This window comes from Apostichopus japonicus, chromosome 15, assembly GCF_037975245.1.
Source record: "Apostichopus japonicus isolate 1M-3 chromosome 15, ASM3797524v1, whole genome shotgun sequence".
Taxonomy (NCBI): Eukaryota; Metazoa; Echinodermata; class Holothuroidea; order Aspidochirotida; family Stichopodidae; genus Apostichopus; species Apostichopus japonicus.
This window is the reverse complement of record NC_092575.1, coordinates 16,554,810-16,582,309: the sequence shown is the minus strand read 5'-3', so window position 1 is coordinate 16,582,309 and position 27,500 is coordinate 16,554,810. Positions and strand designations below refer to the sequence as shown.

General features: G+C 38.9%; 1 protein-coding gene across 8 annotated transcripts in view; it reads right to left on the bottom strand.

Moving 5' to 3' along the window:
• The window catches only part of LOC139980486 (cubilin-like), a 136,409-nt gene that overhangs the window by 87,317 nt on the left and 21,592 nt on the right, over window positions 1-27,500 (bottom strand). For 4 of the 8 annotated variants that reach the window (XM_071992120.1, XM_071992123.1, XM_071992127.1 and 1 more), the window contains 21 exons: window positions 23,870-24,054; window positions 23,133-23,304; window positions 22,366-22,608; window positions 21,045-21,213; window positions 20,284-20,399; window positions 19,655-19,936; window positions 18,904-18,984; window positions 18,120-18,389; window positions 12,883-13,067; window positions 12,118-12,289; window positions 11,373-11,615; window positions 10,691-10,859; window positions 9,886-10,001; window positions 9,124-9,399; window positions 5,618-5,698; window positions 4,861-5,130; window positions 2,918-3,102; window positions 2,154-2,325; window positions 1,566-1,808; window positions 772-940; window positions 368-483 (listed from right to left, as the gene is read on the bottom strand). In XM_071992120.1, coding sequence (XP_071848221.1) covers window positions 368-483; window positions 772-940; window positions 1,566-1,808; window positions 2,154-2,325; window positions 2,918-3,102; window positions 4,861-5,130; window positions 5,618-5,698; window positions 9,124-9,399; window positions 9,886-10,001; window positions 10,691-10,859; window positions 11,373-11,615; window positions 12,118-12,289; window positions 12,883-13,067; window positions 18,120-18,389; window positions 18,904-18,984; window positions 19,655-19,936; window positions 20,284-20,399; window positions 21,045-21,213; window positions 22,366-22,608; window positions 23,133-23,304; window positions 23,870-24,054 — 3,915 coding nt within the window. The remainder of the gene's footprint in view (window positions 1-367; window positions 484-771; window positions 941-1,565; window positions 1,809-2,153; window positions 2,326-2,917; window positions 3,103-4,860; window positions 5,131-5,617; window positions 5,699-9,123; window positions 9,400-9,885; window positions 10,002-10,690; window positions 10,860-11,372; window positions 11,616-12,117; window positions 12,290-12,882; window positions 13,068-18,119; window positions 18,390-18,903; window positions 18,985-19,654; window positions 19,937-20,283; window positions 20,400-21,044; window positions 21,214-22,365; window positions 22,609-23,132; window positions 23,305-23,869; window positions 24,055-27,500) is intronic. The other 4 variants (XM_071992122.1, XM_071992125.1, XM_071992124.1 and 1 more) reach the window with 4 other exon arrangements.

Here is a 27,500-nt window from a genome sequence, read left to right as displayed (position 1 = left end):
ATATATATATAAATATATATATATATATATAAATATATGAGAAACAAAAGGAGGCAATGCTATCTTTGTTGTAATAGCTATTGTTTTGCTGTCCAGTTAGTAAACACAGACAGATCACAAGTCAGTGTAAGATCGCCATTTATCATACTAAGATACACACACATATATATATATATATACCGGTTAAACACTTCATTGATGTACATGCATTATTTCGACTATGTTTGGGAAGACATATGTCTCCAAAAAAACATTAATTCCATTGGCATTCAGGCATGGAATGGATCCAAGCAAGGAGATAACTTTTTCCGTAGTCAGTTTCAATCAGGGACATTCAAGGGCTTTACAAGACATTGTCTCAACATACCATAAGGATCAATCTGTAATGTCTTCACATCGTTTAATCCATCTACAAGGACAACCAGTTCTGATCCGTCTGCTTTCGATCTCTTTAAACTCTGTCTACAATTCCAGAACACTGATCTATATCATGTTGAGGTGAAATGGAAAACAAAATCGAATTTAATTTCCAGTAGCTTCAAAACTATTGGAACGCAAAATAATATTGTGGTCTTAGATTTGCTGAAGAAAATTACTGCGTAATAGACACCACCTTCAAGTTCAGAAAGGGAGAGCAAAGTTCCAATGTTACCAAGCTATTTCTTTGATTTCATCGACTTTTATTTTATTTGTTGTTCAACGTTCCAAGTTAAACGAAGCATGTACATATTACGAACATTACATGGTATGAAGTATGCGAAAATAGCCTACCTATGATCCAAACTTAATGCAACCGCTCGTGGGGTTTCACACCCGGAGTCTGGTGGAGAGATGTACTTCCTAGATGTGCCGTCGAGTCGTGACACGGACACCTCATTTCGACTAGAATCAGCCCAATACATCAATCCTGTTATATACGCGACTGCTATGCCTGACGGAGCTGTGTAGAAATAATGGAAAAACGTATTAAATGAAAGATTTAAATTGTAATACTAACCCTATACAAAGTGAAATAGCTAACACATACTATGAATAGTGAATAAACAAGAGGTCCTCCAGACATCCAAACGATGATACCTGATTGATAGAGGATGATTGTTTAGTGATCTATTCCTTCCCTTGTGAATTCAGTCTCGTTGAAACACAAAAACAACAAGACACAAATATGCGACAATATTTGGTTGTGCAAGTTTGTGCTTGTGTATGTGTTCCTAAGCGTATGGCAATTCTTTTAGGCCATTTGGTACCATGGGAGAAGGAGAAGGAGAGGGAGAGTTAGTTGGAAGGGGTGGAGGGAGAGTGAGAGGTGGAGGGAGAGGGAGGGGTGAAGGGAGACGGAGAGGGAGACGAACAGAGAGACGAAGAGGGAGAGGGAAAAGGTAAAGCAGAAGCAGAAGTAGAAGTAGAAGCAGAAGCAGAAGCAGAAGGAGAAGGAGAAGGAGAAGGAGAAGGAGACAGAGGTAAATGAGGAGAAGGGGAAGAAAAGGACAAGGACAAGGATTTTCCAAAGCAATTAAGGTGTAATGAGGAGACGTTCTACGTATATAATAATTACTAATACTCACTGTCTATATAGTCGTCAACTAGAATATCGTGGGTATCCCCTTTGATATTTACTCGAGCAATAAACTTCACTTGTACATCAGTGTAATAAAAATAAGCGCTGATCGGGTCAAAGGTCAAAGCGAATGGATGCGTCGATCCTGGCAGTCGAAGTTTTTTAATTCCTTTCTTGCTGAATCTGTCGAAACGGACAATTGAAGCAATGTCGGTTCCAATGGCAGCGATGTATTCCGTTCTTGGTTTCACTGTAAGGAAAAAGAAGAAACTTTATTCAAGTATGTCTGATAAACAACTTCATTACAGATGAACGAGGTCACATGCATAAGTTTAATTTATTGACTGTCTTCTCTCTTAAATAAGTGGGTAATAATTACCGCATAAACTTGACAAAATTCAGTATAACCATGTGTTACGAAAAAGCAATCTTACTCGTAATTACATAAAGACTTAATATCTGAGACTTAAGAGAATGCAAAAACTTCTACAATTAAATATATTTCTTTACTAAATTGCGGTTCATCCAAATACGAGTGAAAAATAACATGACATAGCTCCATGATAGGCTCATTGTGGTGTCCCATAATACATACCTTGACTGTACCGAGCACTAAAACCTGTTGCCTCAATTGTGTTATCCGTTTGCATGTGGATTGTCAATTGGTTTGTCGTCGATAGAAAGCGAATCGGATAAGCTGGCCAGCCAGGTCCGTCATCGCAAAATGTCGATGGGTGGAAATCTGACCCGGACGTCGGGTCAGCGATCTAGTGGTGCCAGATTTGGAACGGACAGACAAATAGAAGGGGAGACAGAGATATAGAAACAAAACAAGAGTTATCAGTTGAATAAGGTCTCTCGTAAAGTCGATACGCTCGTCAGGGATTGGATAATAAAATGAACATAGTTTTTGAGAGATTTTCATAAACCATTCCCTTGGTTTTATTGTTACAAAACAGTCGATCCATGTATGAATCTCTCAGTATTGCGCTATCAAGAGAACTCGAAGACAAATATTTCCTAAATTAATTGGTTTAATTATGATTGCGGGGTATAACAATTATCGATGCGCTTTGAGCTCCTGTAATATTGGTAGCATCGTTTTTGTTTTTATGGAATGTATACGTCGCCTTAAAGCTATAAAATAAAACTTTTACTAGTGTTAATGGCAGATAAAATCGGCCTCCATAATCGTAAATGCATCTTTATTGTCGAGTAGCCTGGAACGAACGCACACATTTAAGATGAAAGCTCATCCTTGAGAGCTCTTGACATGAATTTACACAATATCGACGATCTATATATGTTAGCTATCAGGTATTTCAAACGTATTTATTAACCTTAAATTCATATATTTACCGTGATTACATCGTAGCAATGACCGCTGATATCTGCTGCGAGTTGCACATCATCAAACATCAACTCGATGACTTTTCCTTCTGCCGCTTGTAAGTGCCATGTACAGTTAAGATTGGATGGATATAAATTTGGATATTCAGGCGATGTAAATGTCCCCGTTGAAGATGAGCGCGTGACGTCACAGGCTGAATGTCAAAAGAAGTAACATAGCGAGAGATGTAGGGGGTGAGGGTTAGGTGGGTGCTGGTAGCGGTCAAGGTGGTAATGGGGAGGGGTTAGTGATTTGAATGACAGTGTGGAAGTAAGGGGAATTACAAGGATGTATGGAGCGGGGATGGTAATTGAAACATTACGTGCTACCGGAGAGGTCTATCGATGACAACATCGAGCAAGTAGTGTTATCTTTATAGGATATAAAGCGATAGTCCAATATATCTTCTCTCAAACATTAATGTTACATAAGCCGCACATAAGCGAAAACAACGTATCACCAATGTTTTAAACACACACACGTGCGCACACACACAATCATTTAACTGCTAATTAACAAGAATTTAACCGTTCCATCAAGTGAAGAAACTTATCTTTTATTTTTCAATTTTACTGTTATTAAATGTTATGTTTTTTTTTCACTTTAATTTGAAGTCATAACAGCTTTCTCCTAACTTCACCGTTCCGGTTACAATTTTGTTTAAACTTAAGTAAACGTTAAGATGAACTAGCATTTTTCTATAGCTTTTTTGGTTTGAGCAGTTCATCTTTTAATATCTCTGGATTGCTCCTTTAAGGTTTAATTGATAGCGACGTCGTGCTCCTAAGTTCAGATCTTCATGTTACTGTTAATCCATTATTTTTATCAATAAATTCTAATATCTCAAAACATGTTCTTTAACTAGTTTTGCAACAAAATATCACAGTTTAGGTAACATTCAACACTATTTGTCCTTGACAAAACTTGTAATGCATTTTAATATATTGTTTGTTGCCATCAAAATTTTGTTTCCTGTATTGAATTTTGTCACGCATCTGAGGAACTGACATAATGCGCTGGATGTTAAACTAAATAGCACCACCACTTTAATTGTAACATCGCTGTAACAACTATGTTTCAGGTTTCGTTGAAATGGGCAAATCATCTCATGGTCGAGGGTAGGGGCGTTTTCTAATAAAACTATTTTAATTAAATCATTGAATATGTTTCTATTTGCCTGTGAAAACATCAAAAAAATTAACCAAACGGTATATTCTCCCTCCAAAATGAAAAAAAAAATACAATTTTAACTTATTTTTTAAGACGGAGGATTCATGCCATTAATCCTGAAAATATTCAAATCATTCAGGTGGAAAATGTTTACTTATGAATGAGATATCAATTCTGATACTCTTTCTTTTACTTATTGGGTTCTCATTTACGAATGGTTTGTAAATATACTTGTTTTTACAGAATCCACAGTTCAGAAATCTTATCTGAATGCGTTACTTGCCATGTATAGTCCTCATGTGCAAATATTTTGTTGTTGTGTTTATCGATTAAATATTTCAGGCAACAAGATTGTATGACAACTGTACACCCTCAACCAGCTTTGTTGACTGTGAACTTTCATTTACTAACTCAGTAATCTACCTTTAACTTGAAGTAGTCAACTTTAATTTGGGATACATACTATACTTCAGTGTCACGCTTCAAGGCACTCGCACTGACAGTTTGAACATTATTGATATGATGTTTCGATGTCACGGACAGGGGATGAGTTGATGGTTTTAGGTCTCAGGCTCTCTCTGGGGTGACGTTCCTTAAAATGTACCACGTTTCTATCAGATGGAGGTTAGGAACTATTCATACTAGTAGTACGAGTGCTTTGAAGCATTGCATTAATAGAGAGTGCTATTAGCATTATTGTCCAAACATGCTGCTGTCAAGATTTGAAACATAGTGAACTCACCTTCATTTGTCGTCGTTATTGTAGAAAGAGTGATATTAAAGGAACACTTTGCCTCGTTCCCTAGGTCATCCGTGAAAATATACACAACCGTTGTGAGACCCAAATTGAAAGTTGAACCTGGGATATGTGTTCTACTCCGGAAAGGCAAAGCAACTGGTGTTTGTACTCCGTAGATGCGACTCACTGCCGTAGGCTCCTGCCATGGGACTTTCGTTGGTCCTTGCGTGAACATATGTACATCACCAGGGCAATGCGAAACTAAAGGCTTAACTTTTAAGAAAAATAGAAAAAGGGGAAAACAAGTGAACGCCTTTGAATCGGTTCCATCAATTAAACTGAAGTAGTCCCTATGCTGAACAATGATTCTGTTGGTGAAAGGAAGGTAATGGAAGGAGTATAAAAGTGGCCTACGTTACAATACTCTGAACAATTTGGCCAACAAAGAAACATTTGAACATGTACTCGCCTCTTGTCAGAACCGTCTACCTTCATTCCCCCTTTCGCACCGACACCACCACCAACAACACCGACATCAACACCAATACCCAATCGAGATTTTGCAATGTTCTCGGAAGTTAAAGCACAACGCCTGACGGAACTTAATCATTCATCTGTGTGCAGTTGATTTCCAGTTTTATTAATTTACATAAAATTTTGCAGTTTTGGGGATATATACCGGATCGGTAAGCTTCACAGACAAATTTGAATACGAGTAAGTCGAACATTTCATTGATTACCAAAATAAAAGTTTGCAAACCTCCAACGCAGGCGAAAGAGACACCTTCTGGAAAACATAACTCACTACATTGTCCGTTGTCGATAGCACATTGGTGTTGAGCTGCAAGGAAACCCAAAATATAATTGAGCAATTATTTAAGGGGAGATATAGGTAATTACCACCTATGCCACTCCATTATTCAGAACCCCCCCCCCCCATCCCTCTCCGACACTTAACCAATACATACTTTCGAAACGTTTATAAGTCCGTGCGTTTAATTGTAAACACATACGAGTTAAATTAATCCGACCGTGGGTTGCACCCGACTGCATTTGTTAATCACTGATTCAATGTCTTTGAGGTGCTATTTGATGACTAGAAGGTGTGAATTAATGCCACTGATGTCTGGTGTCAACCTCATTGTAATGTCAACAGAAGAAGTAATACAAGTATCACTAACGACCTTTGAATTTCCCATCACCACCCCCCCCCCCCCCCAACCTAAACTTGTGCATAGAGGACGGGGGATTTATGAACAAAGCTATATATTACATGATTGCAAATTCAGTTGATTCCAGACCAATACCTTGAGTGCCTTGAGTTAATAGCACTTACTTTAATAATAGAATACAATTTACAAGTTTCAACGATACTAAGTCTATAAGTCATGCCATTTGCTGCGGTGTTCCTTAAGTCTCTATCCTAGGTCCTCTACTTTTTATGATCTATATAAATGATATAAGTAATGTTTCTACTTTATGTTCTACGATTCGTTTCGCGGACGATTCAAGTGTCTTTTTCACTGGTCATGACTCAAATGTATTGGAAAACATTATTAACTTACAACTTGTCGAGTTTCATGATTTGATTTACTGCTAACAAACTTTCACCAAACGTTAGCAAAACTAACTATATCGTTTTCAGTAACAGTAACCTTAAGGCTGATGACGTTAAGCTAGATCTTAAAATGAATTATGAGAGTCTGCAAAGGTTTTTTTAGGTTTTTATATTGATTCCCGTTAAAAATGGAACAACCACATACCACAACCACAGTCTATTGCAACTAAAGCTGCTAAGGGCTGCGACATGATTGTCTCAAAACTTAAGCATGTTTTATTCAAGAGAATTTAGCCACATTTGCATAAAGAGATATTCATTGATAGGTCCCACCTGCTTTCGACAATTTCCTTGTTCACAACCATGGCAATCACAATTATAACACACGACACATACAATTTTTACGCCCCAATCGCATTCACACAAATGTAGGAAAATCATGTCATCGTACAAGCATCACATGGAACTATTTACTGCTTATTATCAAGTCACAACCTTCCCCAAATTTGTATAAATGCAAATTAAAGAGAGTTTACTTCAACTTATATTGAGATTGATGATCCTCTTTCTTTCTTTTCTTTTACTTCGTTTTTGTAAGTTATTTGTACTCTTTGTACGGGGAGTGTCTCACTAGATAATCCCACAAGTTTTGTTTTTATACACTTCCTTTCACATTCCATACGTCTCTGTATTCGCTACAAATGATGTGTATATGTCGTGAAGAAACAAAATTAATAAACAAAACGAAATAAGCGAATTACTTGATTGTTAAAACAACATACGATTTTGCTGACTAAGGCAAACTTTAAAACAAGAAATGCAAATTTGAATACGATTGTGTCTTTTATGGTCCCAGCCGCCAAAGTGTGAGCTCAGGATCAGTCGAGGAAATGTTAGTCTATCCCGAAAAGTCGAAATGTTCAATTACAGCATAACTGTTGAAGATGAACTTCCCTTTTTTGATACATAAACGTCTAAAACATGTAAAATATTAATGTTTTTAGCACAACAAAAAAATCATCTCCATAATAACGCTGCTCGCGAGTCGTGTGTCATTCATACATTTATACATACAAATACGCAGCCCGGAGGCTTCAAGAACTGCGTGTATGAACAGAGTATAATGTAGGCTTAATGAACGCAATATCAATGCCGTGCAACGTGGGCTTGTATAGCTCCGGGTTGCCAGATGAGCGAGGTGGAGCTATCGTTCAGTCGCGACTGAAGTCAACTGAAGTAAATATATGATAGCAAGGGCGTAGGAACCGGGGGGGCTGGGGGGCGCCAGCCCCCCAGTGAAAAATGTGGAGGGGCGGAAGTATCATTCCGCCCCCCCACTTCGCAAGTCAAAAAACCCCTTTTTCATTTCCAAATGAGAAAAAAATCTCATTTGGAGCACCAAATTGCATCTAAGGCCAGGTGAAAATACAAAATTAAGTTTACAAAATGGAGTGGGTGTTGAAGTGTGCTATATTGCACCAAATTGCATCTGAGGCCACCTGGAAATGCAAAAAAATCCAAAGGGGAGGGGGACACCCCCTCCCCTTAGACCCCTCCCCCAGGCCGGCCATCAGTCTTCAGCCCCCCCCCCCCACTCAAAAGTAACTTCCTACGCCACTGTATGATAGGTACATCGTTAAATATTTGTACATATTCACATGCATGCATGCCTTTTGACGAATGCCACGCAATGACTACATCATCGCTCCTTTTTCTTTTGTAGACAAGTTATCTTCTGATATCTATGGTTAATTCCAAACTGCTAGTCTGCTAACTGTTGGCCACAAAAAAAGGCCATTGACAACTTAGACAGTGCTAGGATTTCATTATGCTACGGTAACGCCAAGTGGGAATACCCACTCTTTTAAAACTGGAAACATCGAACTTTCATCCACCTAATATTGATTCGTTGGGAAGAAATTATTCAACTAGGTGATTTGCGTCATTCCTTTTCGACAGGGTGACTCTGTGTAGGCTAATGGTGTAGAGCTTTTAGCAAAGGTGTGGGGGACGAATGGATATACCGCTAAGATAAACCGCTATGCCGAAAGCAATTTCAGTCATAAATGGTAATGAGATAATTAAATGTTCACACTATTCCAAATTCTGCCCGCTCATGACCTTCTTTCCCCCTCTCTCTTTGTATTTCTATTTCTTTTACACACACACATACACGCACGCACACACACACATATATATATATACACATATGTTTACATATATACATATGTGTATATATATATATTTATATTTATATAGATATTTATATATATATAAATGAAACTCTATATAGATAGATAATTCTGGAACTAAACATAAACACCACGGCACCATTCGGTTTACACATCAGAAACGACCTGCAGTCCCAGATAAACCAAAGCAATTCCTTTGAAATTACGACGGAATCAGATTAAAATAATCCGACACGGAATAAAAATAATCTGATTTTCTAAAACTTTTGCTCAATCCAGCAGAAATCAGTAAGTCGCATTGACTTCACTGCCATGCCGACACTCTTCTCTATGAAACAGTTTCAATTCCTGTAACTCCTTGTTACTTTCGGTTATCATGTACTGAAGAGGATCTAGTTTTGCTCAAAAGAAAGCTCTGCAAAAAAAACAAACATTGGTTGTTATACCTCCAATCATTTACTTAATTTAATAATAGTTATATGTCATCTCACCCTCATTCTGAATAAGTTGTAATACCTGAAATTTCTTGATCAGACTTGTAATAAAACAAGCCTTCCAAAGCAGTCGATTCTGCGAGTCTCAGAGCGTATAAAGTGTTCCCACCTCTTGCAGTATAGTATAGTCTTGCCTCGATTGGATGAGACCAGAAGAAGGCGAACCTGTCAATAGCGAAACCATGGAAAGCTGCAAACACTGGGTGACTATACACTGTTTGACGGTCCGAACCATTCAGGTTTATGCTCTCTAGGTCAGCGGTGTCTCTTAGTGCATTTATCCAGTAGAGTACATTGTCTGAAAAAAAGGCAATGCTATCATTATTGTAATAACTATTGTTTCGTGTTTCAGTTAGTAAAAAAAGACAGATTATAGTCAATGTGAGATCGGCATTAATCATACTAAGCTGCACACCTTAGTCGGGGGTGGAGGATGAGGGATCAATGTGGGTGGTGTGGAGGAGGTGGGACATGTTAATTTGGTTGGATGAAGTTAGCCCACAAGGTTATACTTTACATATATATATATATATATTTATATATACATTATACACTTCTTCATATATATGTATATATATATATATATATATATGTATATACCGGGTAAACTGTTCACCAATGTACAGGCATTATTTTGACTCTGTTTGGGAAGACATATATCGCCAAAAAAATCATTCCAGTGGCATTCAGGCAGGAAATGGATCCAAACATGGACATGACTCATTCCGTAGTCAGCTTCAATCAGGTACTTTTAAGGGCTTTACAAGACATTGCCTCAACATACCATAAGGATCAATCTGTAATGTCTTCACATCGTTTAATCCATCTACAAGGACAACCAGCTCTGATCCGTCCGCCTTTGACCTCTTTAAACTCTGTCTACAATTCCAGAACACTGATCTAAATCATGTTGAGGTGAACAGGGGAAAAGGGGAAAAATCGAACCGAATTTTATGCAGCCTCAAAACTATTGGAACGCAAAAGCTTATAGTGGTCTCAGATTTGCTTATAAGTTTACAACATAATAAAACCACTCTCATGTTCAGAAAATGAGAGCACAGTTCAAATGTTGCAAAGTAACTGGTTGTTTTGTTTCATTACAGCAATAACGGTATTATAACAGTAATGGTATTATAGCAATATGTTATTTTCAAGCCTTGCATTTTCTGTCTAGCTCATACGAACTTCCGAAATTCAATAATTGTAATTTAAATGCGGATGCAAACCGTTCCACTTTTCACCCTCTTGGCCTCATTACCCAACAAGAAGATCCCCCCTCCCCCAAACTCGTTCAACACTCACGTCCCCGTCCTACCTAAGCCTTCTATTTTCTGTGTGTCTCATTATTCCCCATTAGCTCTTTTAAAGTCATTGCTATCTCTGTTTTTGTTCTCCCCTTTGCTCAGTTTATCTTCTGCAACTCTCCAACTCCAGCACCATAGCATCACCTGCTTCATACATCTCACTTCTTTTGATTTAATCAACTTTAATTTTATTTGTTGTTCAACGTTCCAAGTAATGGCAATTCATATACAGACTACGAACAAGACATGGTAAAAAATATTCGAAAATGATACATTAAGGTCTACCTATGATCCAAACTTAATGTAACCGCTCGTGGGGTCTCACACCCGGAGTCTGGTGGAGAGATGTACTTTCTAGATGTGCCGTCAAGTCGTGACACGGAGACCTCATTTCGACTAGTATCAGCCCAATACATCAATCCCGTTATATACGCGACTGCTATGCCTGACGGAGCTGTATAGAGATAATGGAAGAACTTATTAAATGAAAGATTTAAATCGTAATACCAACCCTTTACAAAGTTAAAATAGGTAGCACATACTCAGAACCATAATAAACAAGAATTCCCCCAGACATCCAAATGATGATATCCGATTGAACGAGGATGATGTGTTGCAAGCTATTCCTTCCCAACACAACAACAACACACCAACAACATGACAAAAATATGTACAATATTTGCTTATGCAACTGTGTGCTTGTTTCTTTGATTTTTTGAGGCCAGTGTTTAAGGATAGTGTGACATAACTTCAGCGGCAGTTTTATCGTTTGGTACCATGGGAATGCAGAGAAGGTGAGGTGAAAGAGGAGGCGAAGGCGAAGGCAAAAGAGGAGGAGAAGAAGACGGAGAAGGATGGGAGAGAGGGAGAAGGAGATGGGCCTTTGTAATATGATTTTCCAAAGTTATTAAGGCTGTAAGGTGTAATGAGGAGACTTCGTACATATATGATAAGTACTAATACCCACTGCCTATATGGTCGTCAACAAGAATATCGCGGGTGTCACCTTCAATATTTATTCTAGCAATAATCTTTTCTTGTATATCAGTGTAATAAAGATAAGCGCTGATCGGGTCAAACGTCAAAGCGGATGGACGCGTCGATCTTGGCAGTGGAAGGTGAGGAAGTCGTGTTGTACTGAATCTGTCGAAACGTATAATTGAAGCAATGTCAGTTCCAACGGCAGCGATGTATTCCGTTCTTGGATTTACTGTAAAGAGGGAAAACAAATTGTATTCAAGTATTTCTGATAAACTATTTCATTGCAGGTGAAATCGTAACTACCTAAAGACTTAAGATCTGGGAATTAAGAGAATGCAAACTTCTATAATTAAATACATTTGTTGGCTAAAGTACGGTTTATCTAATTACGTGTATAAGTACATGTAAGTAATTAGCAAATGATAGGCTATTTGTGATGGCCCAGCATACATACCTAGACTGTACCAGCACTAAAACATGTTGCCTCAACTGTAGGCTATTTGTGATTGCTCAAAATACATACGTTGACTGTATCGAGCCTTTAAACCTGTTGCTTCAACTGTGGGCTATTTTGATAACTCAAAGTACATACTTTTAATGTATTAAGCATTAAACCTGTTGATTTTTCTGCTAGCTATTTGTGATGGCTCAGAATAAATACCTTCACTCTATCGATCATTAAAACATGTTGCTTTAACTGTAGGCTATTTATGATGGCTCAGAATGCATACCTTGACTGTATCGAGCACTAAAACCTGTTGCTTCATCTGTGACATCCGTTTTCATGTGGATGGTCAATTGGTTTGTCGTCGAATGAAAGCGAATCGGATATCTTGGCCAGCCAGGACCGTCACCGCAAAATGTCGCTGGGTGGAAATCTGACCCGGGCATCGGGTCAGCGATCTAGTGGTAATCGGTGCCGGATTTGGAAACAGACAGACAAATAGACAGGAAGACAGAGATAAAGAACAAAATCAACAGTAATCAGTATAATCTGGTCTCTCGTAAAGTCAAGTCTCTCGTAAGGGATTAGATAATATAAAGAACGTAGAAATTTGTATTAAAAGTTCCCTTATATGAATCTTTATATGAATATGAATCTTTCAACATTGCGCTATGTAGAAATATTTCCTAAATCTATTAGTTGAATTAAGACTGCTGCGTAAAAGAAATTTCGATGTCATTTGATTTCTTGTAAAATTGGTAGCAACTCGTTTTGCACTTTTATCGAATGTATATGTCTTAAAACTATAAATTAAAACTTATATTATTAGTTTTAATGGCAGACAAAATTGGTCTTCCATAATAATGCTATAAGCAATCCAATCGTCAAATGTATCTCTATTGTCGAGTAGCCTGTAACGGAACGCACACATTCAAGATTAAAAGTTATCCTTGGGAGCTGTTAATATTAAAATATACAATATCGACGATCTAAATATGTTAGCTATCAGGTATTTCAAACGTATTTATTAACCGTTTATGTATATTTTTACCGTGATTGTATCGAGGCATTGACCGCCGATATCTGCTTGGAGTTGAACATCATCAAACGTCAACTCGATGACTTTTCCTTCTGCAGCTTGCAAATGCCATGTACAGTTAAGATTGGAAGGATACAAATTTGGATATTCAGGCGATGTAAATGTCCCCGTTGAGTTCGAGAGCGTGACGTCACAGGCTGAATGTCAAAAGAAGTAACATAGAGAGAGATGCAGTGGGTGAGGTTAAGTGGGGGCTGGTGACGGTCAAGGTGGTAATGGGGAGTGGACAGTGATTTTAATGACAGCGTGGAGGACAGGGACATAACAAGGATATATGGAGCTAGATAGGTAATTGGAACATTGCGTGCTGCAGACCGCAGAGGCCTAACGTTGACAACATCGGACAAGTCGTGGTATCCTTATAGGATATAAAGCGATAGTTTTATCAAGTGAAGAAACTTTTCTATAAATGTTTCCTTCTTATTAAATGTTAGGTTTTTTTTCTTCCTTATTTTTGAAGTCATAACAGCTTTCGTCTAATCTCATCGTTTCTGCTACAATTTTGTTGGACTTAAGAAAACGATAAGATCCCTAGAATTGTTTCCATAGCTTTTCTGGTTTGAGATACTCATCTTTAAAATATCTCTGAAATGCTATTTAAGGTTAATTTGAAAGCGACGTCGTGCTCCTAGGGGAAGACCTTCATGTTACTGTTAATCCACTTTTTTATTATAAAATTCTAATAACTCAACCAAAACATGTTTTTTAAACCTGTTATGAACGAAAGATCACATTTGGATGATATTCAACACTATTTGTCCTTGACAGAAATTTGTAATGCGTTGTTACATATTATTTGTGGCCATCAAAAGTTTGCGTCCTGTATTGACTTTTTTTTTTATTGCATCAATGCACTGTGTGTTAGACTAAGTGTACAATCAATTTAATTGTAACAACGCTGTAAAAACTAAGATGTTAAAGGTTTCATTGAAAGGGGCAAGAAGAAGAAATCATCCCATGGTCGGGGAGTGGGACTATTTTAATCAAACTATTTTAATTAAAACATTGAGTCTTTCAACGCGAACACTTTCATACTGCCTTTTTTGGTCTTCTGTTTGCCTGTGAATACAACAAAGAAGAATCGCCAAATGTTAGTATCTCCCTCTAATGTGGAAAATACACCATCTTAATAAATCAACAAAAAAGTTTACTTGTGCATAAATCATGAAATATTCAAAATCATTGAGATGGAAAATGTTTTCCTATGAAATATACCAAGTTTGATACAGTTTCTGTTATTTATTGCTTTATCATTCACGAATTTTACAGAATCCACAGTATATTAATGTAATCTGAATGCGTTACTTGCCATGTATAGTCCTCATGTTCGAATGTTTTGTTGTTGTGTTTATCGATTAAATATTTCAAGCAACAAGATGGTGTGATAACTGAACACTCTCAACCAGCTTGTTGACTGTGGCTTTCATTTATTTACTCCTTTACTTCCTTATTTACTCCTTTACTTCCTTATTTACTTCCTTTAACTTGAAGTAGTCAACATTAATTTGGAATACATAAAGGGAAAAGATCATTACAGGGAAACCAACATAGTCATAATTAGTATCCTCATTACGTTCTGAAAGCTCATGTTACTGTATAACCATACTGATTAAGAAAAAAATATTGAATATGTGTATAAATATGTTGTTTTAATAACTACCGAGCTGTATTATCCACAGACTGGAAAAATCACTTTGACAGTCTCTCTCTAAAGGTTACTTATTTCAATAATTAGTTACAACCTTCTGTTCTTGGATTTCAGTGGAAAGTAAAATGAATAGTGCCTTGTAACAGCATCACCTTCTTTGTTTGAAACTATCATAGTAATTAGTAGATTGTGTTATGAAATATTTTAGTTTTTATTTTAAACAGAATGTGTGCTAATATTGTTTTATTTTAAATAATTAATAAAATGACATGAAATGAAGGGCAACTTGAATATATATATATATATATATATCGGTCTATAATGAGTACCTATATATCAAGTCTGGGATTCCTGCATGCCCTTCTTATCGAGTACTTAAACAGTTTAGAAGATTTTTGAAAAGTGACCACCACCAAAAATAATACTTCTTATACAAAGTGAAGAACATACACATGCTAAGATTGAGATCTGTTCAAGTTTCGCTGCTTGAAGCATAAACATTTTTGAGGCTTTTGGTCTCGATGATAATCGTAACCTATGTTGTCATGCAGACGGATGTGTATGCGCGCGTGTGTGACGAATTGAAGAAGGGAAGCTTTGACCAATCTCATATTTGGTGAGTAGGTGTATCACATTATGTAGAAGAAGCCAATTGCTTTTAGAGGAGGTCAAAGATCTTTGTATCACCAGGGGTCAAACTGTGGAAACCTTGTTAACGCGATATCTCAACAAGAGGAGCTTGGTATAATCTCATATTTCATTTGTAGGAGAACCACATTTGGGAGAAAAAAGGTTCTTTTTTTTTAGAGGAGGTCAAACGTCACTTGGGGTCAAATTGTGAACACCTTAATAACACGATATCTCAAGAAGAAAAGCTTAGATCAATCTCGTATTTCGTTTGAAGGAGTACCACATTCAGTTAAAGAAACCGACATGGTTTTTGTGTGGGTCAAAGTTCATTTGGGGTAACTAGGGTCAAATTGTGAAAACCTTGTAAACACGACATCTCAAAAAGGGAAGCTTGGACCAATCCCATATTCAGTATGTAGTTGTGACACGTGAAGTACAAGAAGCCGAGGGTTTTTGTCGAGGTCAAATCTCATTTGTAGTCACCAGAGAATCAAATTGTAGAATCCTTGTTCCATAATCTACCATATCTCCAACCGACCAGCCCATTAGATTACATGTGCGTTACGCCTCATCAGAATATGTTAGGTTGTTGGCAATTGGAAATTAGCTGATGGGCATCCGTAGATAGTAACAGCGAAACAGCAAACTAGCGAACAAAGTACCGTTGGATTAACTGTGTCGCTATATTTGCATTGGCACATAAGGGTTCGTACATTGCTTGTACATACAACGGTAGGTAAAAGTTGGTTCGTTACCACAACAGCGTGAAGGAAAAGATGTTTTGAGTCAGAATACCAATACACCTAAGGTGGATAAGCATCTCCCAAATGATTTCTTAAGGCATTTCCTACATGCCATATACAACAATTTAAGGAGTTATGAGACAAGTTTGCTGTTATTGCTTCTCTGAAATTTTGTAAAGATTTTCACTAAACAGCAGGTGCGAGTGGTATCAACCTTATATTTTCATTGCGTAAAAGGTCGCTTTGATTCAAGCAGTGTAATGGACTAATAGCGATATTTTTCAAAAACCGATCATCAGTTAAAAGACAGGATACATAAGACAAGTGGGCCTAGCTGCTTTTTATTTGCAATTCTGTGACATGTTTTACTTTATTCATCATTTATTGTTGGTTCAAAAAAGTTTAATTTTCATACTGCACAGAAACATATTATCCAATGTGCAATTACATAGCACCATGTATCTGCCGAAGTGCCTAACCTGTAATGTAAAGTGAAGAACACCCAGTTTGATCCACGTTAATTCAGCGTCTGTATACCAAATTACATATTTGATCATGTCCCTCTTTCACCAAGGCAAAGAAGTCTCGACTATCAGGAACTACCGATCAGCGATTGATGCGATCCACACAAGGTTCCCTGACGGATGCGCCTTCGGTTCCAACGAAGTTATTGCCGAAGTCATCCGGGGGATGTATAATCGAAGACCTGTAACCCAGAAACTCCCGCGTTCATGGAGCATAAACGGAATTCTCAGGGATATAACTGGTGACCCCTTTGAACCCATGGCGTCTCTACGCCACCTGACGTACAAAACCGTGTCCCTGGTGACTGCATCATCATCCAGGATAAGAAGTCGCCTGCAGGGGCTCTCCGTGGCGGGGGGAGGGGGGGCATATACGCTTCGACAATCACACGGCGCTCGCCTAATCCCGAACCGGCGTTCCTACCGAAGAACCAGACACTGGACTTCGTACCGGGAGGTATCTTCCTCCCCAAGATTTCTCATTTCTCATCAATCAGAGAGGATAAGCTGTGGTATCCAGTGAGAGCGTTCCTGTAGTATATTGACAGAACCAAGGAACTACATACCTGACCAATATTATGTATTAGTCCATCCGCGCCTTACACATCAGCCTCTAAAGATACGATCCTCAGATGGATTGTGCAACTGATCCAGCCCCATACACCGGCAGGAGAGAATAAGTACATACGACCTTTGAGGAAAGGCGCAAGCCCTGTTCGCAGGGGTGCCCCTAGAAGATATGATGAAGGCAGCAGCATGGAAGACACCGTCGACCTTTCTAACCGCGTCTCTGACCGACACCCTTGCATCGGAAACGGCTTTTGAGCGTGCAGTGTTGAGAGCTCCTTCGGGTAGGTCCCGTCCGTTGGGCCTCCCACCATTGTAGAAGTGCCACTCCGTGCAGATGTGGAGTAGGAGACAGGTAAGAGAGGAGCGAAGTAAATTCCCCAAAACTATATTTTACGAGAAGGGATACTTACCTGTATCTGTGAGCCCTGGTGGCACAATGGTGCTAAAACGTCCCAATTTTTAGTTAGTTAGATGGGGAAGTGTAGATGTGGAGTGGGATACAGGTAACTATCGTCGCTCGTAAATCCCCAATCCAGTAAGTTTCGGGGAATTGATAGACACTCTTTTATAGCATGACGGAATCACACTCAACACCTTATGATATCAGTTGTGCTAAATTGTAAAGGATATATCCTATAGAAAATACATATCCATGAACATACGATCACACTTATTCGTATAAATCCTTCATAATCAAGAATATTTCCGATGGATATTTTGTAGTAATGGTTTGGATAGTTGTGAGCACGTAACAACTCAGTTGGGACAAATTTTATATACTGCATCTCCGTGCAACGCTTCAAAGCACTCGCACTGACAGTTTCAGCAGTATTAATATCCTGTTTCGATGTAACGGACATGGGGTGAGAGTGGATCAAGTTGTTGGTCTTTGGGCCCAGGCTCTATCTGGGGTGATGTTTCTTAAAATGTACCACGTTTCTGTCAAATAAAGATTAGGAACTATTCATACTAGTAGTACGAGTGCTTTGAAGCATTGTATTAATGGAGAGTGCTATTATAGCATTATTGTCCTAACATGCTGCTTTCAAGATTTGAAACATAACTTGAACTCACCTTCATTTGTCGTCGTTATTGGAGAGAGATCGATATTAAAGGAACACTTTGCCTCGTTCCCTACGTCATCCTCGAAAATATACACAACCGTTGTGTGACCCAAATTGAAAGTTGAACCTGGGAAATGTGTTCTACTCCGGAAAGGCAAAGCAACTTGTGTTTGTACTCCGTAGATGCGACTCACTGCCGTCGGTTCCTGCCATGGAATTTGCTGCGGTCCTTGCGTGTACATCTGTACATCATTAGGACAATTCAAGATTGAAGGCTTGACTTTTAAGAAAAAGTGGAGAAAAATTTCGAAATGGCGATTGCTTTTCAATCCGTTCCATTAATTTAACTGAAGTAGTTTCTATGGTGAACAATGATTCTCTTCGTGGAAGTAAGTAAATGAAGGAATATAAATGTTGCATAAGTTACAATACTCTAAACAATATGTCAAATGCCATTAACATTTATTTAAATACATTTGAACATGTACTCTCCTCTCGTCAGAACCGTCTACCTTCATTCCCCATTTCGCACCGACACCACCACCACTATCACCAGCAACACCTACACCAACACCAACACCCAATCGAGCATTTGGAATGTGCTTAGGAATAAAAGCACAACGCCTGTCGGAACTTAATTTTTCATCTGTGTGCAGTTGATTTCCAGTTTTATTATTTTACATAAAATTTTGCAGTTTTGGGGATATATACCGGATCGGTAAGCTTGACAAACAAATTAGAATACGGGTAAGTCGAACATTACATTTATGATGCCAAAATAAAAGTTTGCAAACCTCCAACGCAGACGAAAGAGACACCTTCTGGAAAACATAACTCACTACATTCTCCGTTGTCGATAGCACATTGGTGTTGAGCTGCAAGGAGACCCAAAATATATATAGTTGGAAAATTATTTAAAGGGATATTTATGTTGCAATGTAATGTATTATAGGTGAGTTCTACCTATAGTTACTACTGGAGTATGACCAGAGCGTGAACAACTGAAACCGTCATGGATACGTCAGGTCATTAGCCCTTTAAACTACTCATCTATAACAATGTATGTAACTCCCTCCACTTACAACTCCATCATTTAACCCCTCCCCCCCCCCCCGACATTCATCCAAGACATAGTTTCGAAACATTTATAAGTCCTAGCGTTTATTTTAAACACAAACAAGTTAAATCAATACGGTTGTTACACCACCAGCGTTTGTTATTCACTTAGTCAATGCCTTTGAGGTGCTATGTCATCGTGACCTGGTGTGAATTCATGACACCCTATATTTGGTGTCAACAATTTGTTATGTCAACAGACGAAATATTACAATAATCTGTTACGATCTAGGAATTCCTCATGCTCCCCCCCCACCCCACCTGGGATAGGGGACGGGGATTCATGAACCAAACATATTTTACGTTATTGCAGGTTAAGTTGATATATATATATATATATATTTATATATATATTGGAATCAACTTAACTTGCAATAATGTAAACTATTTTTGTTTCATCTCACTCTCATGCAGGGTTAGTGGTAATACCTGAAATTTCTTGATCAGACATGTAATAATACAGGCCTTCCAAAGCCAGCGGATCTTCGACACCAATAGAGATACTCTTAAAAGTGTTCCCATCTCTTTCGATATAGTATAAAGCTGCATCGATTGCATGAGACCAGAAGAGGGCGAACCTGTCCATAGTGAAACCATGGAAAGCTGCAAACAATGGGTGACTATACACTGTTTGACGGTCCGTACCATTCAGGTTTATCCTCTCTAGGTCAGCGGTGTTTCTTAGTGCATTTATCCAGTAGAGCACATTGTCTGACAAACAAAAGAAGGCAATGATATCTTTGTTGTAGTAACTATTGGTTCGTGTTTCTGTGAGTAAACACAGACAGTTCCCCTTTTTTGTCGACTTGGCATTATTTTGGCTCTTATTCCCTTGGATGAGGGTTGGAGAGGGATGAGATGAGATGGGTAAGAACAAGGTAAACACTTCTCTAAAATACATGCAGTATTTCGACTACGTTGGGCAAGATAGATATGGCAAACAATTTTCATTCCAGTGACATTCAGGCAGGGAATGAATCCTAGCATGTCGGCTAATTCCGTAGTCAGCTTCAACCAGGGACTTTTAAGGGCTGTACAAAATCATTGTCTCAACATACCATAAGGATCAATCTGTAATGTCTTCACATCGTTTAAACCATCTACAAGGACAACCAGCTCTGATCCGTCTGCTTTTGATCTTTTTATACTCTGTCTACAATTCCAGAACACTGATCTAAATCATGTAGAGGTGAAAAGGAAACCAGAAATCGAATCGAATTTCCAGGAGCTTCAAAACTATTGGAACGAAAAAGTTTACGGTGGTCTCAGACTTGCTTACAAATTTACAACGTAATAGCTATCATGTTCAGAAAATGAGAGCATAGTTTAAACGTCACAAAGTTTCTGGTTGTTTTGTTTCATTATAGCAATAACGGTATTATAGCAATAATTGGATTTCCAAGCCTTGCATTTTCTCTCTAGCTCATCAGAACCTCCGAACTCCAATGATTGTAATTTAAATGCCGGTGCAATACCGTTCCACCACTCAGCCTATTGGCCTCATTACCCAACAAGAGGATTTCTACCCCTGCAACACTCATCACCCGTCCTAGCTCAGCCCTTTTTCTTCTGTTTGTCTGTTATTCCCATTCACTCTTTGACAGTCGTGGCTAACTTTTTCTTCACCCCTCGGCTCAGTTTTTCTTTCTGCAACCCTCCATCCCCAGCAACCATAGCATCACCTGCTCCATACTTCTCACTTCTTTTGATTTCATTAACTTTTATTATATTTGTTGTTCAAAGTTCCAAGTAATGACGATGGAGGTATAGATTACGAAGATTACATCGAAGTATGCGAAAATGATACATTAAGGTCTACCTATGATCCAAACTTAACACGACCGCTCGTGGAGTTTCACACCCGGAGTCTGGTGGAGAGATGTACTTTCTAGAAGTGCCGTCGAGTCGTGACACGGACACCTCATTTCGACTAGTATCAGCCCAATACATCAACCCCGTTATATACGCGACTGCTATGCCTGACGGAGCTGTATAGAGATAATGGAAGAACTTAATAAATGAAATATTTAAATTGTAACACCAACCCTTTTGCAAAATTAAATTAGGTAGCACATACTCAGAACAGTAAATAAACAAGAGGTCCACCAGACATCCAAACGAAAATATATGAGTTACAGAGGATGATTGACTTTTTTGTGAACTATTCCTTCCCTCATGAATTCAGTCTCCTCATAAAAAATTACAACAAGACAAAAATATGCGTGTGCTTGTTAATTTGTTCCTATGCGTATGGCTATTATTTGAGGCCAGCGTCGAAGGATTGTATGACAAAACTTCAGTGGCGGTCGTATCGTTTGGTACCATGGGAATGCGGGTAAGGCGAATGCGAGTGCGAAGGCGAAGTATGAGAAGTAGGAGAAGAAGTAGAAGTAGGAGAATAAATAAAAGAATTAGAAGAAGGAGTAGGAGTAGGAGTAGGAGAAGGAGAAGGAGAAGAAGGAGAAAGAGAGGGAGAGGGAGAGGGAGAAGGAGAGGGAGAAGGAGAAGGAGAAGGAGAAAGAGAAGGAGAAGGAGAGGGAGAAGGAGAAGGAGAAGGAGAAGGAGAAGGAGAAGGAGAAGGAGAAGGAGAAGGAGAAGGAGAAGGAGAAGGAGAAGGAGAAGGAGAAGGAGAAGGAGAAGGAGAAGGAGAAGGAGAAGGAGAAGGAGAAGGAGAAGGAGAAGGAGTAGGAGTAGGAGAAGGAGGAGGAGGAGAAGGAGAAGGAGAAAGAGAGGGAGAGGGAGAAGGAGAGGGAGAAGGAGAAGGAGAAGGAGAGGGAGAGGGAGAAGGAGAAGGAGACGGAGAAGGAGAAGGAGAAGGAGAAGGAGAAGGAGAAGGAGAAGGAGAAGGAGAAGGAGAAGGAGAAGGAGAAGGAGAAGGAGAAGGAGAAGGAGAAGGAGAAGGAGCAGGAGCAGGAGCAGGAGCAGGAGCAGGAGCAGGAACAGGAACAGGAGCAAGAGAAGGAGAAGGAACGTGAGAGGGAGAGGTGGTGGGAGAGGGAGAGATGGAGGGAAGGGGAGAAGGAGAATATGAAGGTGAAGGTGAAGGAGGAGAAGAAGAAGGAGAAGAAGAAGGCCTTTATTTCCAAATTCATTAAGGTGTAATGAAGAAACGTACATATAAGATAAATACTAATACTCACTGCCTATGTGGTCGTCAACAAGAATATCGTGGATGTCCCCTTTGATATTTATTCGAGCAATAAGCTTTTCATGTATATCAGTATAATAAAAATAGGCGCTGATCGGGTCAAAGGTCAAAGCGAATGGAAACGTCGATCCTGGCAGTGGAATGAGTGGAGATCCTTTCTTGCTGAATCTGTCGAAACGGATAAGTGAAGCAATGTCGGTTTCAACGGCAAAGATGTATTCCGTTCTTGGTTGTACTGTAGGGAGAAAAACAAATATTTCTGATGAGCAGTTTCATTGCAGGCGAACTAGGTAACATGCATAGTGTAAAATATTAAATGTCTTCTCTCTTAAATAAGATGGGTAATGATTTCAGAATTAACTTAGCAAAATCCGGTATAACCATGCATATCAACGTACAATTCATGAAACAATCTTACTCGTAACTACCTACAAATTTAAGATCTGAGAATTGAGAGAATTCAAACTTCTATATTTAAATACATTTCTTGGCTAAATTGCGGTTTATCCAATTATGTGTAAGTAATTACATGAAATAGTCCAATGATATGTTATATATACAGAGCATTAAAACATGTTTACTCAACCGTAGGCTATTTGTGATGACCCATCATACATATCTTGACTGTACCGAACACTAAAACCTCATGCCACAACTGTAGGCTATTTGTAATGGCCCAGAATACATATCTCGACTGTACCGAACACTAAAAAATGTTGCCTCAACTGTAGGCTATTTGTGATGGCTCAGAATACATACCTTGACTGTATCGAGCACTAAAACCTGATGCCGCAGATATGTTATTCGTTTGCATGTGGATGGTCAATTGGTTTGTCGTCGAAAGAAAGCGAATCGGATGACTTGGCCAGCCAGGGCCGTCATTGCAAAATATCGCTGGGAGGAATTCTGACCCGGGCGTAGGATCAGCGATCTAGTGGTAATCGGTGCCGGATTTGGAACGGACAGACAAATAGACGAGAAGACAGAGATATAGAAACAAATCAACGGTAATAAGTAGAATATGGCCTCTCGTAAAGTCGATACGCTTGTCAGGGATTGGATAATAAAAAGAACATAGTTTTTGAGATATTTGTGTAAAAGATTTTCCTTGTATGTATTATGAATCTCACAACATTACGCTATATAGAAATATCGAAGAAATATATTTGAATTAAGATTGCGGAGTGAAATAATATCAATGTCACTTAAGCTCTTGTAATTTCGTTTTTGTTTTTAATATCGAATGTTCAGGTCTTAAAACTATAAATTATAAGTTATTGCTAGTTTAAATAGCAGACAAAATCGGTCTTCCATAATCAGGGTATAAGCGCTGCAGTCGTCAAATGTATCTCTATTGTCGACTAGCCTGTAACGAAAGCACAAATTCAAGATGAAAGCTCATCCTTGAGAGCTCTTGACATGAAAATATACAATATCTATATGTTAGCTATGAAGTATTTCAAACGTATTTATTAACAGTGCATGTATATTTTTACCGTGATTGAATCGTAGCATTGACCGTCGGTATCTGCTTCAAGTTGAACATCATCAAACGTCAACTCGATTACTTTTCCTTCTGCAGCTTGCAAGTGCCATGTACAGTTTAGATTGAGAGGATACAAATATGGATATTCAGGCGATGTAAATGTCCCCGTTGAGTTCGAGAGCGTGACGTCACAGGCTGAATGTCAAAAGAAGTAACACAGAGAGAGGTGCAGGGGTGAGGTTAGGTGGCTGCGGGTGACGGTCAAGGTGGTAATGGGAGGGGTTAGTGCAGGCGCGGCGGAACGGAAAAATTATTGGGGGGGCTAATATGTGGAGACTATCTAAGCGGAGCGCCACCATCGGTTGGCGCGGAGCGTACAAGAAAATTTTGGGTTTTTCAAACCCCCCAGATGGCCGGAAACGGCACTTCCCGAGTGTTTTATGCTGCGAATATCTAGCCCTAAAACATGGGTCTCAAGCCTGCAATTTCTCAGATTGCACGTAAAAACATTGTAATTTGTATATTCGATGGTGTTTTAAGAGAGTAGCTATTACTCGACGTGTACTCGCAAAGACGTTTTTGAGTGTAGTAAATTACTACTTGCAATTAAATGCAATAATTACAAGGGCGTCCGAAGCTATTTTTTGAAAATTTTGAAAATATGCCTCCCAGATTGCAGGAAATGGCACTTCCCGATCTTGAAAACAAGACCCCTGCCATGCCAGAGTAGTCACATTTAGCCTACTTGCCGTCATCATTATTGAAATTTATTGAAACATATACCTCCAATATTTTTTCCATTTTTTAGTCCTACTTTTTTTTTTTTGCGTCGTGAATATTGGTCCGGCGTTCGCCGGACCTGCCCGTCAGGCGCGGCGGAACGGAAAAATTATTGGGGGGGCTAATGTGTGGAGACTATCTAAGCGGAGCGCCACCATCGGTTGGCGCGGAGCGTACAAGAAAATTTTGGGTTTTTTCAAACCCCCAGATGGCCGGAAACGGCACTTCCCGAGTGTTTTATGCTGCGAATACCTAGCCCTAAAATATGGGTCTCAAGCCTGCAATTTCTCAGATTGCACGTAAAAGTCTGTAAAAACATTGTAATTTGTATATTCGATGGTGTTTTAAGAGAGTAGCTATTACTCGTAGTGTACTCGCAAAGACGTTTTTGAGTGTAGTAAGGGCAGTGGCGGAGCTAGGGGTATTGGTCGGGGGGGGGGCAAGAATGGTCTGTAGTGGCGCTTTCGACACTATCTAAGCGGAGCGCCACCACAGGTTGGCGCGGAGCGTACAGAAATTTTTTGAGTAAAGTTACTCCCTAGATTGCAGGAAATGACCCTTTCCGGGCCTTGCTAATTTGCAGATAAACGGTGAATAAATAGGTGTCGTCGCCATTTTGTCGGAAAATTATACACCAACAGAATATGACAAATGTCAATAGGTATATGAGAGCGCAATAAAATAGTCAATAATCGCGAATAAGTTAAAAGTAGTGAAAAGCTGAAAAGGGCGCCAGCAGTCCATTTGAGTCCGTCAGGAGGGGGGGGGGTGGATCCGCCCCCTGACTGTATATATGGACGCTCCGCCACTAAGTAAGGGGATGTTGGAGAACTGGCTGAAATGAGGCAAGTCATTGGCCTAAGACGAAGTTGTGTTACGCTTACCGGTACTCACACTCACTGCTTCCACTTTTCACGGGGCGTGAAGACGCGATTGGGGTGACAATGTGGTCTATAGCCAGGGGACGGGCCGAGGGACCAGGGTCCCCCAGCAATTTCTACAATTATTACACCTATATAGTATACGTGTGCATCGGACAGATCGACAAGTATGCATTGAAAAATGGGCAGATGCACGTTTCGGAGCCTTGGTAAATATTGGGGGGGGCTTATCATGCATTTGCCCCCTCGGCTTTTTCATTGGGGGGGCTGAGCCCCCCCAAGCCCCCCCCGGTTCCGCCGCCACTGGGTTAGTGATTTGAATGACAGCGTTGAGTAGAGGGAAATAACAAGGATGTATGGAGCTAGATAGGTAATTGTAACATTACTTGCTCTAGAACGGATAGGCCTAACGTTGACAACATGGAAAAAGTAGTGTTATCTTGAGGCAATGATCCTATATATATATATATATATATATATATATATATATATATATATATATATATATATATATATATATATATATTATATATATATTGAACATGACTTTGCCGGACAAAAAACAACGTTTGATACGTGTTTTGAACGCGCATTTAACTTTCAATAATAAGGGAGATTTTAATCGTGTTATCAAGTGAAGAAATCTTTCTTAAATGTGTTTATACGTTTGTTGACCTTAATTTTGAAATCGTAGCAGCTTGCGTCTAATCTCATCGTTCCGGTTACAACTTTGTTTGGACTTAAGTAAACATAAAGATGCACTAGCATTGTTTCTTTAGCTTTTCTGGTTTGAGATATTCATCTTTCAAACATGTTAATATCTCTGGAATGCTCCTTTAAGGTTAAATTGATAGCAACATTGTGCTCCTCAGTGCAGATCTTCATGTTACTTTTCATCCACTTTTTTTATCAATAAATTCTAATATCTCAGAAAATGTTCTTTAATTAGTTATGAAAAAAATATCACAATTTGGATAACATTCAACACTATTTGTCCTTCAAAATTGTGTTTCCTGTATTGAATTTTGTCATGCATCTGAGAAACTGACGTAATGCGCTGGGTGTTAAACTAAGTAGTACCACCGCTTTAATTGTTTTGTATATGGTTTTGGGGATCCTCGAAAAGTTCATAAAAAACTTGTAAGTAAGGTATCCCCAAAATACAAACTTACAAAGTATAACAAAGGTACAAAGTATGACCCAAGAAAAATGTTAAAAGAAAAATGAATAATAATAAGAAGAAAAAGTGGGGGGAGAAGAATAAAAAAATTGTAAAAACGCTGTAACAACTAATTTCTTTAGGCAAGAAGGAGAAACCATCTCATGGTCGAGGGGAGGGGTGTTGTCTATTAATAAAACTATTTTAATTAAATCATTGAGTCTTTTAACGGGAGCACATCACACTGCATTTTTCTGACTTCTGTTTGCCTGTGAATTCTACAACAACAAAAATTACTAAAAGGTATTATCTTCCTCTAAAGTGGATAAATACATTATCTTGATTTTAAAAAATAAATGTTATTTATGCCATAACTCATGAAATATTCAAAATCATTCAGATGGAAAATGTTTACCTATGAAACCGAAATCAATTTTTATGCTGTTTCTTTTACTTATTACTTCTCATTTACGAATGATTTGTAAATGGGTCTCTTTTGATCGGCGGTCTCACTTGACTCTTCTCGCCCTCGACTCCCAGGATAATTGCAGACCCAACCGTCCCCTACCAAATCGCGGGACATGTTAGCTCTGGTGGCACCATGGGGCAGATCCGGAATGAGGTTAAAATGGGCTGTGCCCAGGGAGTGATGGCACAGTGCCAAACATTCCAATGTGTAGTTAGGTAGATGGGGAAGTGTAGATGTGGAGTGGGATACAGGTAACTATCGTCGCTCCTTAATCCCCAAACCAGTTAGTTTTGGGGAATTGATGGACACGCTTTTATAGCATGACGGATTCACACTCAACACCTTATGTTCT